We start from the raw sequence: 16290 nt of genomic DNA, 5'->3' as shown, positions 1-16290 counted from the left end.
TTTAGATATGGAGAGTTGCTAATTTTAAAATTATTCTATTTGGATATTGAGTAAGTGGGAGATACATTTAGGATCATACCAATTTGAATTATTATATGGTAAAAAATGTCTATGTTGATCATTTACTATTATTTCATGTTTTTGTTATCTTAAGAAGCATCCTCCCCAGTTTGACTTTCTACAGAAATAATAAAAAGCTCTCTGGTTAAACTTGCTATTTGTAGATTGAATGCTGGAACTTGGAGTCTCATGACCTAAGGACAGATAATTACTTTGGTTTCCAAGTATGAGAATTAAAAGACTGATGCTGACATTGTTTGTTAATGTTCTTGTTACAGATACAACTTCTTCATTCTCTTGTACCCAATCGGTGTAGTTGGTGAACTCCTTACAATTTATGGTGCCCTGCCTTTTGTAAAGAAATCTGGCATGTATTCATTGAGACTTCCTAACAAGTACAATGTCTCATTTGATTACTATACGTGCCTCATAATTGCTATGATAGCATATATACCACGTAAGTTTTTTTAAAAAAATCTTTTGTTGGATTACAATAGTAACTTCAAACATGTTGAGAGGTTGTGTATACACATTGTATTGGAACATTTTGGATACATCAGTCCATTTTGTTTTATGGGCTATTTACATTCTGTGCAATAATATACTAAAATGTGCCCTGGTTATTTGATCTTGCATTTTTATATATTGAAGAGTTGTGTGAGCACTGCGTTTAAGCACTTGGATATGCAATTTGATGTTGTCTTCCCAGTGTGAAAGGTGCTATACAATTGTAAATTATATTGTATTGTGTGTGTCTGAAATTATTTTTTGTTTGTTTGAAAATATTAACTTTTTGATAACATTGAGTTGATTCTACATCGTTAAGAAAATATGGTGCTGGTAAGAAATGTATAACAACTTACATTAATATAAAATAGCTTTGTCTTGGATTGGAGCAGATTATTGGATTAGTAACTGTATCTGTCAATATCAAAGCATACAGCTCGTCTTGTTGTCTCAGTTTATTGAAATGTCATTAACTCAGTTTCAATCTTTGTCACGAGCCGGTTGGAATCTAGGATAATTCACGGATGTTGATCAAATAAAAAGTAGACACAGGGCTTACAAAAGTAAAAAAAAGTTTTTACCATTTAGTTCAGACTAAACAATATTACTAGTCTGAGTCATATTCATCTTGAAACCCAGTACATGTAGTCCCCTAATATAGCGGCACTAAGAGTAGTGGAAAGCTGAAAACAGAGGAAAGAGGTAGTCTTGTATGGTTCTTTCATGCACTTGTGTTTGGAGACTAGATGGTTTACAATAAGAACAGGTGGGGCAAAGAAAGATGGTATCGCTGGGACAGTTACCCATAAAATTAATTTTCTAAGTGACTATTGAACTCTTTCCATAGTAAAAACATTCTCGCTGTTGTTTTATTGTACATTTAAGGCATTCTTAGTGACTGATGATAATTTGTTTATTACACAAAATCACAGGTATTCAACATATAGTTAAAAATTCAAGTGATCCATCCTTACCAGATGTGTATTAAAGAAGGCAAAGAGTGAAACTTTTCTTTTGAATGTGCAAAGTATTATTCAGAACTATAGACAATGAAATGGTTTGGATGCCGAATGCCCTACCAGATGGTAGAGACAGAGCCCACTGTAGATTTCAAGGGAGAAGTAGACATGCATATAAAGGATAGAGGCTTGAAGAGGTATGGAAGATAGAGTGGGGAAGTGCAGAACACTGGGGCAGAACAACTAACTCAGATCTGATGACACGATAGACCTACTTCTGAGCCATAAATGATTATGATTTGTGATTCATGATTTGGTATAATTTCTGTTGAAACTATACTTTAAACTACAAAACAAAGCTTAAGAAGCTTAAGTTTAGTTTCCATTTAATTTAAATGGAACACCAAACAAACACATACATTTGTATTTTCAATTATAATGGGAGACAGGGTTGTAATCCAGACTTGGGAGAATTTAGCAAGGTAATTCAGTGCTATTAAACCAGTTATATTTAACTTTAACATTAACATTCGCTGAACATGTATTTTTTCTGCAGTTTAGCATATCTTCATTACACATTGTTCACTGGACTTTAACAGTTAGCAGATGGAGCACATTTTTAAGGAATTTAGGATGGGGAAAATTTGTCAAGTACAATGGATCAAGCACTGTTTAATGTGTCTACATAGCGCTGACATAAAAGCCAGAATGATGGGTTTACGTTACACGAATATTCACTTAGGGTCCCTGCAAATATATTGGGAGAAGTTCCACCTGAGTTTAGATTTATACTGTTACCAGCATTTTAGAGTGCTCAGAATCTAACAAATTGTTGAATTCAGCCTTAACTTTGATGCCGTTTTTCTGTAGCTAAAAGAACTTAGAGAAAACCTGCTTAATCATTAAAACTATGTCTAAGAATTTGCCAAAGTTTGGACTTTTTAAAATGCTACATAAATAGCATAGATCAAGACCCAGGTAGTATTTCACCCCACTAACAGGTTATATCACAAATTGGGGGAGGGCAGATTGCCCAACTGCAGACAGTCTAATCTTCCTGTACCATTAACCGGATAGTAATAGTTAATCAAATGAAAGTTTTAACTATCTATGTAATTTGTATCTGATAGAACTAATCATTTCTTTCTTTTTCTTTCCTCGTCAATGCATTTGAATTAAAAATCAAGTTTTTCCACAACTCTACTTCCACATGTTACGTCAAAGAAGAAAGGTGCTTCACGGAGAGGTGATGAAAGAAAAAGAGGATTAGACCAGCTGTGAAACAATGGTGCTTCTCAGGAGCATTAGATGCAAACCCCATTTACATCAATGCTGTATATTTAGATTTAATCAGATTTTACAGTTGATCTGAAACAAATGGTGTAAATCATGAACACTGATCAAATTGGAACTAAAATAAACTATCTTGCCATTCCTGACACTCCAAATTGCTCCTGGAATGGATTAAGACTCCAATGGATAATAGTTTTACGTTATCATGGCACATCTCTGACCCTGTTCATATCCTGCACTTGTTGGGGTTAAATTTAAAATCTTTAACACATTTACCTGGGATTATTTGTATCACAGTGAAAACAAAATAAAGACTCAAATTCAAAAGATTCAATTCAGATCAATGTAATCCAAATGGAATCTGAATTAAATGTGTAAACCGGGTTGAACTGAACAACCAAAATTTTCAGTGTGATCCATTGGAGTTACAAGAATCATGGAACCAAAATAAACAGCTATGTGCAAAACATAATGAAGTTATGTATGGATTATTTAGCAAATTTAAGTTATCCCACAATTTTGTATTTAGTGACTGATTTTAAATTAAAGATAGTTGAAGTTGACAACAGTCTGGCTTCCGAATCAGGTTCCATTGTTCATTTTATAACATACACAAAAATAACAGTTTCATCCCATTTACAGCAATATACAGAGTGTCTGACTCTGAGCTTAAGACTCTTTGTACAGTTAAGATGCAAGGATCAAAGGTGACTCATTTGCACTATTGAGAGTGCAATTTGCGGCATTTCACAATGCATTGGATGTAATTACTGTAAATAATGGCAGTATAAGTAAATCCCCAACTTCCATGCATTGAAAACGTTCTTTATGCGCTGTGGAAAATAAATCGCTATCTTGTATATTGACCCATGCATGACTTTATTTTTGCTTCCTGAGGCAGCTTTTCAGTGGTGTTTCAACTCAATTTTTTAAAGTTTTAGTTGCACGCAATCTGCACCATTATAGTAGAGAAATTCTCAAGCTGGTGTGTGGGGAGGGGGGATATCCAAAGATGGTGAGGTTTTTTTTCACAACGTACAAAGGATGCATCCAACAGGAAGAGGATGGGTGAAGATGTTTATTTTATGGCGATTCTTTATGAATTAACTGGAAAGTAAATGGCATTTCATAATGTGTTCAATGTGATAATTAATTAAAAGTCAGTCACCCCAGTGCTTAATGATAATTTGTGGCAGAGAGTTTCTGTGGGTGATATGACAAACAGATAGATGCTTGTAGGTGGTGTGAAGACATTTCTGGTGTCACTTTCGACATGTGGTGCTATGAGTTGGAATATCTGTTTTGTGTGGCGGTTTGCTTCATTCTGAATGAAAGATGGCGAATACTTCTTCCTCTCCCCCCCACCCCACCCCCCAACCACCCCATGTCACTTAACCTGGCATGTTACACTAAGTAATATTCATAAATTTTATCCCATTTCGAACTAAGTTTTTATCCTGATTTTATACTGAAGACTGAATTTGGCAGGGGTCCACATTACAAATTATCTTCTGGACTCAACTCAAATCAATTTTTTTAAATTGGGCTACTGACCCCAGATTAAACTATGCCAGGGGTATCATGCACAAGTTCATTGACTACATGAGTTATATCTTGACTGGGGAGGTTTCTGACACATGCGGAAACCCATTACTATGTTTAAGAGTATTAAACCACTGAACTTGCTGAGGCGGTTCTTGTCAAACTAGTGCCTTTATTAATGGACCTGTGAATGAACAGAACCCTACGGCTGTCGATTTTGGGCAAAGTTTAACTAAAACAAAATCCTACCAGTGCATGTGTAGAGCTCCCATCAACAAGCATCTGAAATGCAAATAATTATTAATTATTTGTGCTATTTGTGAAGAACTAGTGTGACTGCTGACTCCTTTGTACATTACAAATCGTAAAAGCAATCCAGCAGATCAACTCAGCTTCTTAAGCTTTAAATGTTAAATTAAGCTACGCCCAGTGAAAAGCTGAAGCAGTACAAGTATGTCTCCTCAACATGATCACACACCTCTAAATCTGATTTGATCAAACTAGAGTTCATATTGACCCAATGCAAGAATTGCATCAAAGTGGTGGAAATTCTGCAGTGTATGTGGATCAGAAACACTCATTCAATCCACCTATTGAATTATGGGCTCAAAACACATTCAGAGTACTGTATTTTTATTTTCCTCCTGTCTTTACATGGTAGGATTGTGTTTGTACTGGCTGAGTGAGTGCAGTTCTATAAATAAAACCAGTTTACGCAGTTTCATGAGATCGGGTGAACGAGGAAAGTTGCACCTTTTGAAGTGGCAGCTCGGCTACAAATAGAGTATTGCAAAGTACAGCTTGTTTTATCTTTACAGTTAAGTTGAATAGTCATAAAATAAGAGGCCTATGTGATCAAACATAGTCTATTCTTCTATTCAGTGTTTCAATTCAAAAATACAATACACAAATAAATAACATCTTTATTGATGGACTTTTGGCTCAACACGGTGAAATTCCCAAATGTGTATATAACATTTAACAAATTCCAACATGCATCTTGGTTCATAGTGTCTTTTGTCTTTGCTTTATTTCCCAGGATGGTTCTTGTGTGCAGTTTCTTTGAATGTTTGGATATATCTTGGTCCTGGTTTGTACATCTTGCTTGAAATGTCTCTTTGCAGAGACTATCACTAATGGTGCAAATATACCTTAAATTACTGTTTACAGTTTATTTATGTTAATAAGAGATTTTCTTATTTGCATATGGGTGCTATTTACGTTGCTGACCTCTTTTTTTTAAAAAAACATATTTTTAATGCAGATGAACATCTTGAGGATCGCTCATAAAATTGTGCAATACGAGCCAAATAGAGTTAACCTGTAGTTTCTCTAACCATTTAAAATAGCAAAAGCAGAGATTCAAAGAGCTCAACCATAAAGGATCAGTAAACAGTTAAGTTTTGACTTGCCTTCAATTAAAAGGAATGCACTCCACGGTAGATGCTTTGATTTTTTTCAATTAAGCAATTTTCTTAAAATTTAATGTAAGACACAGATCGAATGTTTTAAGCACATGTATCACAGAAACAGCTCTTTGAAGAAGGAAATCAAACCCAAAATGTTAAGTTGTCTTCATGAAATGCTTAGAACTATATCACCTGGGCCCCTTATACGGTAATAGAACAATAATGACAATTTGAATTTATATAGAGCCCTTCTCAGAGGGCTTAATAGTGGCAGAGCCTGACGCCAAGGCAGGGGGAGGGGGAAGTGATTGTAAGCACGGTCAAAGAGGAAGGTCTTCAGGCGTGATCTAAAAATGTGGAAAGGGGGGGCAAGGCGGAAGGATAGTAAGTGCAACCTTGCATGCACTAGTCAGTGTATTTCATAAATGTTACCAAAGCAATTTTACACCTTGTAAGTTCCGTTTTTAATTAGTGCTTTTATTGAAAAAGTGACAAGATGGAGTTGTTGCATTTTCACAAAACATTTGATCAATATTAATATTTGTTAATTTATTAACTCATTTATTTATATCACGATATATTTTATTTGGTTTTAAAACATTTTTAAACAAATTGAAAAACAGAACAGTAGAATATTTTCAAACATTTATTGAGTACATTTCAGTGAAATTGATCCATTTTAGTTCTAAAATAATGTGAAAGGGGTGTTAGAACTGCGAATGGTTATACAATTCTGTTTACTATAGTTACTGCTATCATTGGTCCGATTTAAGCTTTTTAGGTGAACTTGGCAGCTCTTTTAAGAAAGCCCAACAATTAGCATTTTCAACACTGAAATGTACAACTTAGTATGAAAATCCTGTAAGATTTTATTTGTAAGACAATTATCAGCATGACTTGAAGCTTGTGACTGGTATACAGGTATCTGTGGACAGTAATATTGATGCTGTCTATTCTTTATTAATACAGGGATTAATCTGACCTTATTTTAGCAGAAAATTTTTGTTCCCTATTTAGCATTGGTGAGACTATTTGAACAGGAAAATGAAAACGCTACACATCATTATATAAATATAAATCTGAAGACAAATTATGCTTTCTGGAAGGTGTAAATATGTTTTTAAAATGAAGTCCTCATTTTCACCAATAAAAACAGACTGCATATTTATTTTGGATCAATATAAAATAGATGGGATGAAAATTTATTTCTCCCATTCTAAGTCAATTGTGGAGAAATCCACCCAGGATTTCACCAAGTTAACGCCTTTGTTAAAAATATAATTTTATACCCTGGAAGTTAGAACTGAATGGTTATGCAATTCTGTTGCTATTAAATGATGCTATTAAAATTAGGCAATGTGGATAGCCGGTAGTTTCATTGAAGTGTCTCATTGCTGTTATTAAAACACATTCATTCTTGGCATATCAAGATTTTGGTGCTTGGCACATGAAGATAAAAGCTCTGTAAACCTTTTACTAGCAGATTCAGCAATGGGAGTATAAAAGAAACATCTGTGGGTTTTTGAAATATCATTGTGACCTTTTTAAGGATTCAAAAGATTGGAGAAGAAAACATTTGTACAAAAACAACAACTTGCACTTACATAACAGCCTCCACTCAGGGTAGCATCTCAGAGTGCTTAACAGTGGCGCAGCCTGACTCCGAGCCAGGAAGGAGGTGGGTGGTGGCCAAAAGCACAGTTGAAGAGGAAAGTTTTCAGGCGAGACTTGAAAGAAAGGAGAGAGGGGCAAGGCAGAGGGATTGAGGGAGAGTGTTCCAGAGTTGTATTGAGCATATATTGACAAAAAATCATTCAGAATGCTCCCCCAATTCATTCAATACAAAGAAGTAGACAAATATATAATATATGTAACATGGTTTAAATGCATTTCAATAATGAACTTGTTCAAAATTAAAACAAAAAAAAATTACATTCAATTGATCCAAATATCAGGAAGTATACATTGAGATAGGTAGACCTTTAGATTATTTTTATTTGACTACCTAATCACATACTTTCTGCAGATTAGAGTCCTCTGAAGTTAGAGGGCTGAAAAGGCTGATTTCTAGGCCAGCGTTTTGATTCTTTATATATGTAAGTTTTGTTGTGTGAAGACTCACCATTGCACCCAAACCCAGTGTCGCTTAACTGGATCACATTTTTGAATGTGAGTGGCCTTTTATATAAAAATACCCCCATTGTAGATGAAGGATGACCTGAAATGTCAACCTACCTTTCTCTGCTAGGTGTTGATTGACCTGTGCATTTCCAGGATTTTCTGCCTTTATTTAATATAACAAGACTTTGTCTGTCTTTATTATATTTGAATGTTATTGATTCTGGAGAAAAGCAAAACTTGATAAAATTCCAAAGTACCAAACAACTACTTAATTAATTGACTTCTACAGACCTATTGATCCAATGAAACATTTTAAACCATAGTATTCTAAGCCAAGTATATATTTTCCCTAATTATTTTAGCTATGTCCATTGAATAATATGAATACACCCGCATCAATAGTTTACTGAGACACCAGCAAATTTAAATGTACTTTAAAAAAATATTTTCTGTAGTTGTGTTCTGATTGAATTGGTTAAAGAGCGATTAGTGTATTTTGATACAGGAAATTTTAATTTCATTACTTTTATCGGGTTCACAGAAATATATATATATATTTTTGCCTCCTGCACCACATATTTAACTGTCTGCCTAACCAACCATATTGCACGTCAAAAAAACAAGACTTCGAGCAGCAGGGATTTTCTTAGCTTTTACACTGGCTCTGAATTGAGGTTGGGAAGGAGTTATCAAGTCATTCAACTCAAAAGGTCAAAAAAGGATGATTTTGAAAAGCATTTGGAGCTGGTTTGATATTATTGTAAGAACACAGTAGAAGTGTTCCCACAAGTGGAAGATTTAAAAATGGTACAAACTGTAATGTCATTTTATCCTGTGCATTGCATTCATTCAAAATTATGAATTTAATTTCTTCCTTGTATGATGATCGTATTGTTTTTTATTTTAATGGCCGTTACTTTCTTCATGATATCAAAATAGCTTCTCTGATGTTGAGGAGGTTTCCTCGTAATGTCATAATGTCATAAAGCAGCTTAATATTTGTCTTAAGTCTTTCATTAGTTCCACATATTTATCAGTAACTTTGAAAATAGTATTTGTTACTGCATGAGCTCAGTAGTTTTTTTTATGTGTGGTGTAAAATGAACTTTTCATTGGAATCATGATATATTTCCAGAAGGGAGGATGTCATAACTCATTTGTAAAGTCATTACTTATGAATCATTAAATCAATGTAATTTATGAGAATATAAATTCATATTTCATAATTCCTCATCAAGTGCCTCCTAATAGGAGTGGACAGCAACTGGCATTGTCAATGTTTATGCTTAAAAGGATTAAACCTGAAAAAGCAGCAGCCTCTCTAGGAAAGATGTTGTTTTGATTTGACTATGATGAACAATAATGTACAGTAAAAAAACATATTGATCTTCTGATGAAAGGGGAAGAATTCTGAAACCATTAAAGATATTATAACTATCCCTCAACTGTGTCATGAGATGGATCTTGATTAAATTTTCAATGGGATTGAAGAAGTAAATCCAGATCATTACATTATCAATATATTACCATCTTGTGCGGCATTCTTCAGGATTCCGTCCTTGGTCCCCTCTTCTTCAATATCTACATGCTACCTTTTGGTGACATGCACAGACATGGGGTCAACTTCCACATAATAATAATAATAATCCTTGCATTTGATATAGTGCTTTTCACATCTTCTAGACGTCCCAAAGCGCTTCAAATAATATACTGTAAAGTGAATTGACTGTATATTTGTGGGCGAACGCGGCAGCCAATTGTGCACAGCAATGTCCCACAAACAATCATGGATTGAAAATCTCTCTGCCTCCACTCTCAACTCCAGGACCACTGCTGTGGATGAGAGCTAACTTTCTTCAATTGAACGTCAACAAGCTTGAGGCACTCCTGATTGGCTCCCGTCAGCATTTCCACGCCTCAGGCGCTGATGGCATTCCCATTCAAGGATGTACACTCCACCTTACTAAACCAGACCGGAACCTTGGTGTCTTGTTTGACCCTCAACTATCCTTTCTACCCTACATCCGTGACATGACCGGCTCTGCCTTCTCCCACCTCCAGTAGAACAAGAGAGCATAGATTTAGAGTTACAAAGGGTAACTTCAGGACAGGTACTAGGAAGTTTTCTTTGCGCAGAGTAATCAACAACCAGTAAAGAATTGGCAACCTGATCTGGTTGTCGATTACTTCCCGAAACTCTGGAACACTCTTCCTCCATCCTCCGCTTTGCCCCTTCCTTCCCCATCTTCAGGTCATGCATGAAGACTTTCAGAATGGAGCTAACCACTCTATGAAGCCTGTCACTAATACAATGCCTCGCAAGCGAGAGACCTGTCTTCGATTCCCAGCAGGACGAAATGTTGGACAAGTTTCCTTACTCCACACGCCTCTGCTTACCTAGCAGTAAGTAAGAACTCAGTTGTTAGACAATTGGCGGATTGCTTTTCTGGGGCTAATAATTCCTTCAAAAAAATTAATAATCAATTAGTCACCAGTCCACGACTGTTTGTGGGACATTGATGTGCGTAATTGGATGCTGCGTATCGCTCAAAAAAGATACAGTCAATTTGCTTTATAGTATATTCCGTGAAGCGCTTTGAGATATATTGAAGACATGATAAGGCGCCATATTAAACGCAATAATTATTTTTATTTAGTAATTCGATCATGTGAAGCGCTTTGAGATATTCAAAACCTTCAAAATATCTGGGAGCTGCCCTGCTAGCACTGGTCAACAACAAGATTCTTGGTCAGACACGTACTCCGTCAGTGTTACAGAGTGCAACTGAGGTATTTATCCAAGAAGAGTGACTGTAATGAGGCTGATTACGATTCTGAAATCCTGGGGATGCAGCATAGAGGCTTCCTACAATCCATTTGCAAAATCAGTCAGTAAGGTGGATTGTTGGCAAACACAGGAAGTGACTACAGGGAGTGCTCCGACCAACACCGACCAGCTGTTGAGCATCTGGAGGAGGGTTGGGTAGTGTCTCACAGCGCTAGACAGTGGTGGAGCACGACTCCGAGCCGGGGGAAGGGGAAGTTGAATGTAGGCACGGTCGAATATGAAGGTCTTCAGGCATGACCTGAAGATGGGGAAGGAAGGGGCAAGTTGCAGGCATAGAGGAAAAGTGTTCCAGAGTTTCGGGGTGTAGTGGCTGGAAGCGGGGCCAGCGATTGTGGAATGGAGGGCACAGGGGACATGCAGAATGCTGGAGTCAGTCGAGCGGAAGCAGCAGATTGTGGGTTGGGGGATAAGCAGGTTGGAGAGGTAGGGAGGTGCCAGGACATGAAGGGATTTGAAAACAAGTATGAGGTTCTTGAAATCGATCTACTCAGCGATAGGGAGCCGGTGGAGCCTGGCTAGAACTGGTGTGATGTGGGTATGGAGTTTAGTGATGGTGAGTATGTGGGTGGCAGAGTTTTGGATCAGCTGGATCTTGTGTATGTTGGAGCTGGGGAGATTGGCAAAGAGGGCATCTGAAAAGTTGAGTCAGCAGGTGACAAAAGCAGGGAGAGTCTTTCAGCTTTGGACAGCTGTTGGTTGAACCTGACGCCTAGGTTACACACTGGACCTGGACTTGCAACTGGACAGAAGAAGAATTCTGTGTCTTCCACCATTGCATATATATATATATATAGCTAGTTAGCTAGATAGCTAGATAGATAGGACTTGAACCAGGATAGTGCGGTCCTACTAAGGTGGATGAAGGAGGACAGGTGGTGAATGAAGGTGGCGTGATCGACTGTGTCAAATGTGGCGGAGAGGTCCAGGAGGATGAGAAGGCAGAACACGTGTTCGTACATCCAAGGCTTGGAGTCCACCTTAATTGGTTTGCAAAGATGTAAGCCACACTGCTTAAGCTCCACACCTCCAACGGGTGGAACCATCGCTTAATGGGAAGGGACGTGTGTCTGAGATGTTGGTAGGAACATGGAGGCAATGCTGTCACACATTTCATACTGAGCTGTGGTGCCCACTCGGAAGGGAGTTCCTGGTGAGGGTTCTAACTTGCATTTGGCAGATGTCAATTGACCAACTAGTGACTCTCTTCCGCTGTCATCACTTCCCTCCTTAAAACACCCAACCTTGACCCCCTCCAACATCACAAATTACCGTTCCATTTCCAACCTGCCCTTCCATGCCATGCTCTGGAATGTGGTGTCGCTAACCAGCTTTGCTCTCACCTCTCTCTTCACTCTCTCCTCACGGGGGTGGTGGGGGGGGGGGGGGTGGGGGGGGGGGTGGGGTGGGGTGGGGGCGGGATGGGGGGGTGGAGTGGTTTCGAGTGGGGTCTCCCTGGAGCTGAAATGGATCCGAGGTCCTAGTGGCCCAGTTCCTGAGCCAGCCTGGCTCTTCAGCAGGAATTGGAATGGCAGATTTGTCACAAAGGGCAGGAACTCCTGTTGACTTTGCAACCCAAATCCCTAATGGGTAGAATAGTCCAAGCTGAATGAGCCGCGGGAAAGCTTGGCAGACAATGCTATCGATGGCAAGCTAAGTGGTTTTAGCTGGTGAGACTCCAGCAGTACCCCCAGTGCACACTCTGGGGTCCCAAGCCGAGCTTCTTGCCAACCTGTGCCTAATATTCTCCGGGATTAGGTAAGCAGGGTGCATCGCTCCATGGAGAAAGTGGATAACAAAAACAAAATTACATTTGTATAGCACCTTTCATGTCAGGAGGACGTTCTGGACATTCATTCCAATAAACATCTCGGAAATTTCCAAGAACTGTAGTGACTGGTCTGCCCTTCCATAACATAACATAACATAACATAACATAACATAACATAACATAACATAACATAACATAACATAACATAACATGTAGGAGCAGGAGTGGGCCATTCGGCCCTTCGAGCCTGCACCGCCATTCAATCATGGCTGATCTTCTAATCTAACTCCAGCTAATAACCTAACCCTGCCTTATCCCCATATCCTTTAATCCCTTTTACAATAAGATATCTATCTATCTCAGTCTTGAATATGTTCCAAGTCCTGCCAATGGGCCAGACTGGATGTGCTGTCATTTGCAGTACCATGGAATACTACGGATCCACCTGGCTCAGGAACTGGACTACTGAGTCCACATAGGGCTGGCTTGATTCCGACATTCTGTTGCCAAACGTTACCTTGGAACTAGTTCAGCTCCAAGGAGTCCCCACTTAACTCCCCCAAAGGAGGATAGAAAGTGATTCAAAGAGACTACAGAGAGGAGCAGAGAGGAGAATCTGAGGGTCTTTAGCATCCATTTGAACAGGGACAGATAGGATTTCAGTTTGACATCTTGACAAAAGGCGGCAATGCAACATTGGAATTTCAACCCAAACCAACATTAAAAATAACAATAAATTACATTTGTATAACGCCTTCCATGTCAGGATGACATCCCAAGGCGCTGGACAATCAGGGATTCACACCATAAGGTCAAATTCACAACTTTGGGCTGGAAATCATAACTTCATGATTACATAATACTGCATTCCAGCATTACATTTAACTTAGCTCTCAATGAAGGCAATTCTTTGGCAGGTTTTGAACTTTAAAAATATATTTTACACAGATCTTAACTATTGGTAATATTTGTTGCTGCCTTAAAAAAAGCTGTTTAAAACCCTAAAACCATAAAACAAATTTAAAAATGATGCAGAGAAACAGTTACCAGTGAGCTCAGGCATAATTGGTTTTATCACATCCTTCTGTACAGAAAAAACATCTGTTTCTATCTTTTATTGCTTTTCTTGAGGCCATATACATTGCTGCATAATACTGCATTTATACTTCAAAGGTATGAGATAGACTCTAGCGAAGGAAGTGTTGGAAAACTATTTGAATGTGGAAGGCATTGGAGCTGATGCTCTTTGCTGTTGTCACCCAATGTCCAAACACGTGCAACTTACACCCCAAGGCTAATGGTCATTTGTCCCCACTGTAAGCAGGAGGTTTCTCTCCAGTGAGAGAGTGTGCATTCCATTCTAACAATTTATTTCATGGCATCTTTAATGTCTACCTGAACAGGCAGACAGGACCTGTTTCATCCATATACTGCACCTCCAACAATACAGGAAACGCATTGTATTGAAATGTCAGCCTAGATTGTGAGCTCAAAGTCCCCAGGTTGGGTTTGACCAACATTCTGACTCAGAAGCGAGAGTCCTACCAGCTAAACAAGTTTTGATAACGTCAAGCAGTCATGAGTAAGCAGGGTTTGTTCTCGCTAATAAATCTCTTCTAATCCATCACCTCATTCTGGAGGATAAATTCATTGCTATTGGGCTCATGGAAATCTCGTTATCCCCCGGTGACCCTGTCCCCTTTGTAGAAGCCTCCCCGTTTGGTTATATTTCGCACCACACCACCTGCCCAAATAAACGTGAGCGGTGACTCTCATCTTCCAAACCTCCCTCGGTCTATCCCCCTACTCGCCTGTCTGTTTCCCCTCCTTTGAACACCTCACCCTCTACTATCCGAACTCTCTCTCCTTCAAAATCCTTCTAGTTTACCACACCCACCAAACCTTTTGGCTCCTTCCTCACGGATATCTCCTCTCATCCCTGTCCCTCTGCATAAAGTGCCTGCTCATAATGGGTGATTTCAACCTCCATCTAAATTCCCTTTGCTCCATCTCCTCTGGCTTTGCCTGCCTCTACTCCACTTTAAATCTCATTCTCCACATGAACTCCCCGACCCACATCTGTGGCCGTCTCCTCGACCTAGTCATAACCCATGGCCTAGGCATCACTGATCTGTCCATCACAGACAAGGCCATTTCTGACCACTACTTTGGAACGAGTGGTTGCCAATCAACTCCACTCACACCTCTCCCTCCACTCTCTACTCGAATCCCTTCAGTTTGTTTTTTGCCCTGCCCACAGCATAGAGACAGTGTTCATCAAAGTCTCCTATTTCTGTGACCAGGGCTCCCTTTGCCTCCTCATTCTCCTCGACCTCAGTCGATCACACCATCCGACTCCACCACCTCTCCTCCCTTATTCACTTTAGTGGTGTTGAGAATAATTGCTTAAGTGTGATAATTATGGAGTTATGTATAAGGCCTTATTAAAGAATGTATTAGTAGTAATATTGAAATGAATTAAGGGTCTAGGAAGCCAGGATGAAAGTGAGCAACTGCTGAATCAGGGTCTTGCTTGTATGGAGTTATTTTTAAGGTTGCGGTAGATGGAAGCAACATATTCTCACACCCATCAGTTTGTTCTGCTTCCCCACAGAATGTGATAGGTGTGATAATGATTGCGTTGTGAGGGACAAAGGGACATAACTGCAAGATTGAGGAAGTGATAAAAATCCCAAATTAAAGGACAGGATGAGCAGATCCGGCTTTGAGCATTGCTGTGTAGAAACAACCCTTTATATGGCTCAAGTTTCACACACTTAAATTACTGTTATAAAAAGAAGTGGAGTTGTGTACTCAGGCCAGAGGTTTGGGGGAGGAACAACTGACTGAGTTCCAACCCCACCTGGGATCTGTTAATATGATCTCAATTCTGTCTATTGCTGAAATGTATTGTAATGTTACAATACAGCTGATTGTGTCAATTTTAATGAAAGACTTTTGCTTTACCGACTTAATACCGTCTCAAGAGAATCCTTAAGAGTGGGATCGCAATCGCATGGTTCGAATCCTACTTGATTAATCGACAACAATTTATCTTGGATTCTCCTCCCGCTGCCGCCTGGTCACCTTCTTTTCATCATTTATACGCTCCCTCATGGCAATGCCATCTGCAGACATGGGGTTAACTTCCACATGTAGCTGATGACACCCAAATCTACTCCTCCTACTTCACTGTCCGCTGATGTCCTGTCAGCTTGCCTGAGGTTCATCAAGGCCTGCATGAGTGCAAATTTCCTGCAGCTGAATGTCGGTAAGACAGAATCCATACTCATTGGCTCCCATCAACCCATCAAAGGCCCCAAAGCTCTGGAACTCTCTACCCCAATTTCTCCGCCTTGCCCCCTCCCTTCTTCCCCAGTTTCAAATCCTGCTTAAAGACCTTCCTTTTTGATTGTGCTTACGGTCACTTCCCCCTCCCTCTCCCCTTTAGCTCCCCTCTCGACTCTCTACCCCCTCCTCGCTCCCTCCCTTCCCTCACCCTGACCATTTCCCCCTTGCTCGGGTCCTGACCCAACTGTCCAGCACCTTGGGATGTCCTGCCGACATGAAAGGCACTCTATAAATGCAATCTTGTTGTTGTTGCCTTCCCCCACCTCTGCAACATCACTCAGCTCTGACACTGTCTCACACCACAAGCCGCCGAAACCCTCATACATGCTTTCGTTACATCGAGGTTCAACTATACAAACTCATTACTTGTTGGCCTCCCCAACTCCTCCCTCCACAGGCTGCAGATCATCCAGAACTCTGCAGTCTGTGTCC

At 39.3% G+C, this 16290-nt stretch overlaps 1 protein-coding gene across 2 annotated transcripts in view; it reads left to right on the top strand.

The window, feature by feature from the left end:
• hacd1 (3-hydroxyacyl-CoA dehydratase 1) overlaps nucleotides 1–3685 on the top strand; it is a 39916-nt gene extending 36231 nt beyond the window's left edge. For both annotated transcript variants that reach the window (XM_042331757.1, XM_042331758.1), the window contains exons 6-7: nucleotides 339–517; nucleotides 2714–3685. In XM_042331757.1, coding sequence (XP_042187691.1) covers nucleotides 339–517; nucleotides 2714–2796 — 262 coding nt within the window. In that variant the 3' untranslated portion in view covers nucleotides 2797–3685. The remainder of the gene's footprint in view (nucleotides 1–338; nucleotides 518–2713) is intronic.
• Nucleotides 3686–16290: the final 12605 nt, after the last annotated feature.

Source organism: Callorhinchus milii, unplaced genomic scaffold (assembly GCF_018977255.1).
Source record: "Callorhinchus milii isolate IMCB2004 unplaced genomic scaffold, IMCB_Cmil_1.0 Scaffold2, whole genome shotgun sequence".
NCBI lineage: Eukaryota > Metazoa > Chordata > Chondrichthyes > Chimaeriformes > Callorhinchidae > Callorhinchus > Callorhinchus milii.
The sequence above is the reverse complement of the archived record's forward strand: the minus strand, read 5'-3'. Positions and strand labels throughout refer to the sequence as shown.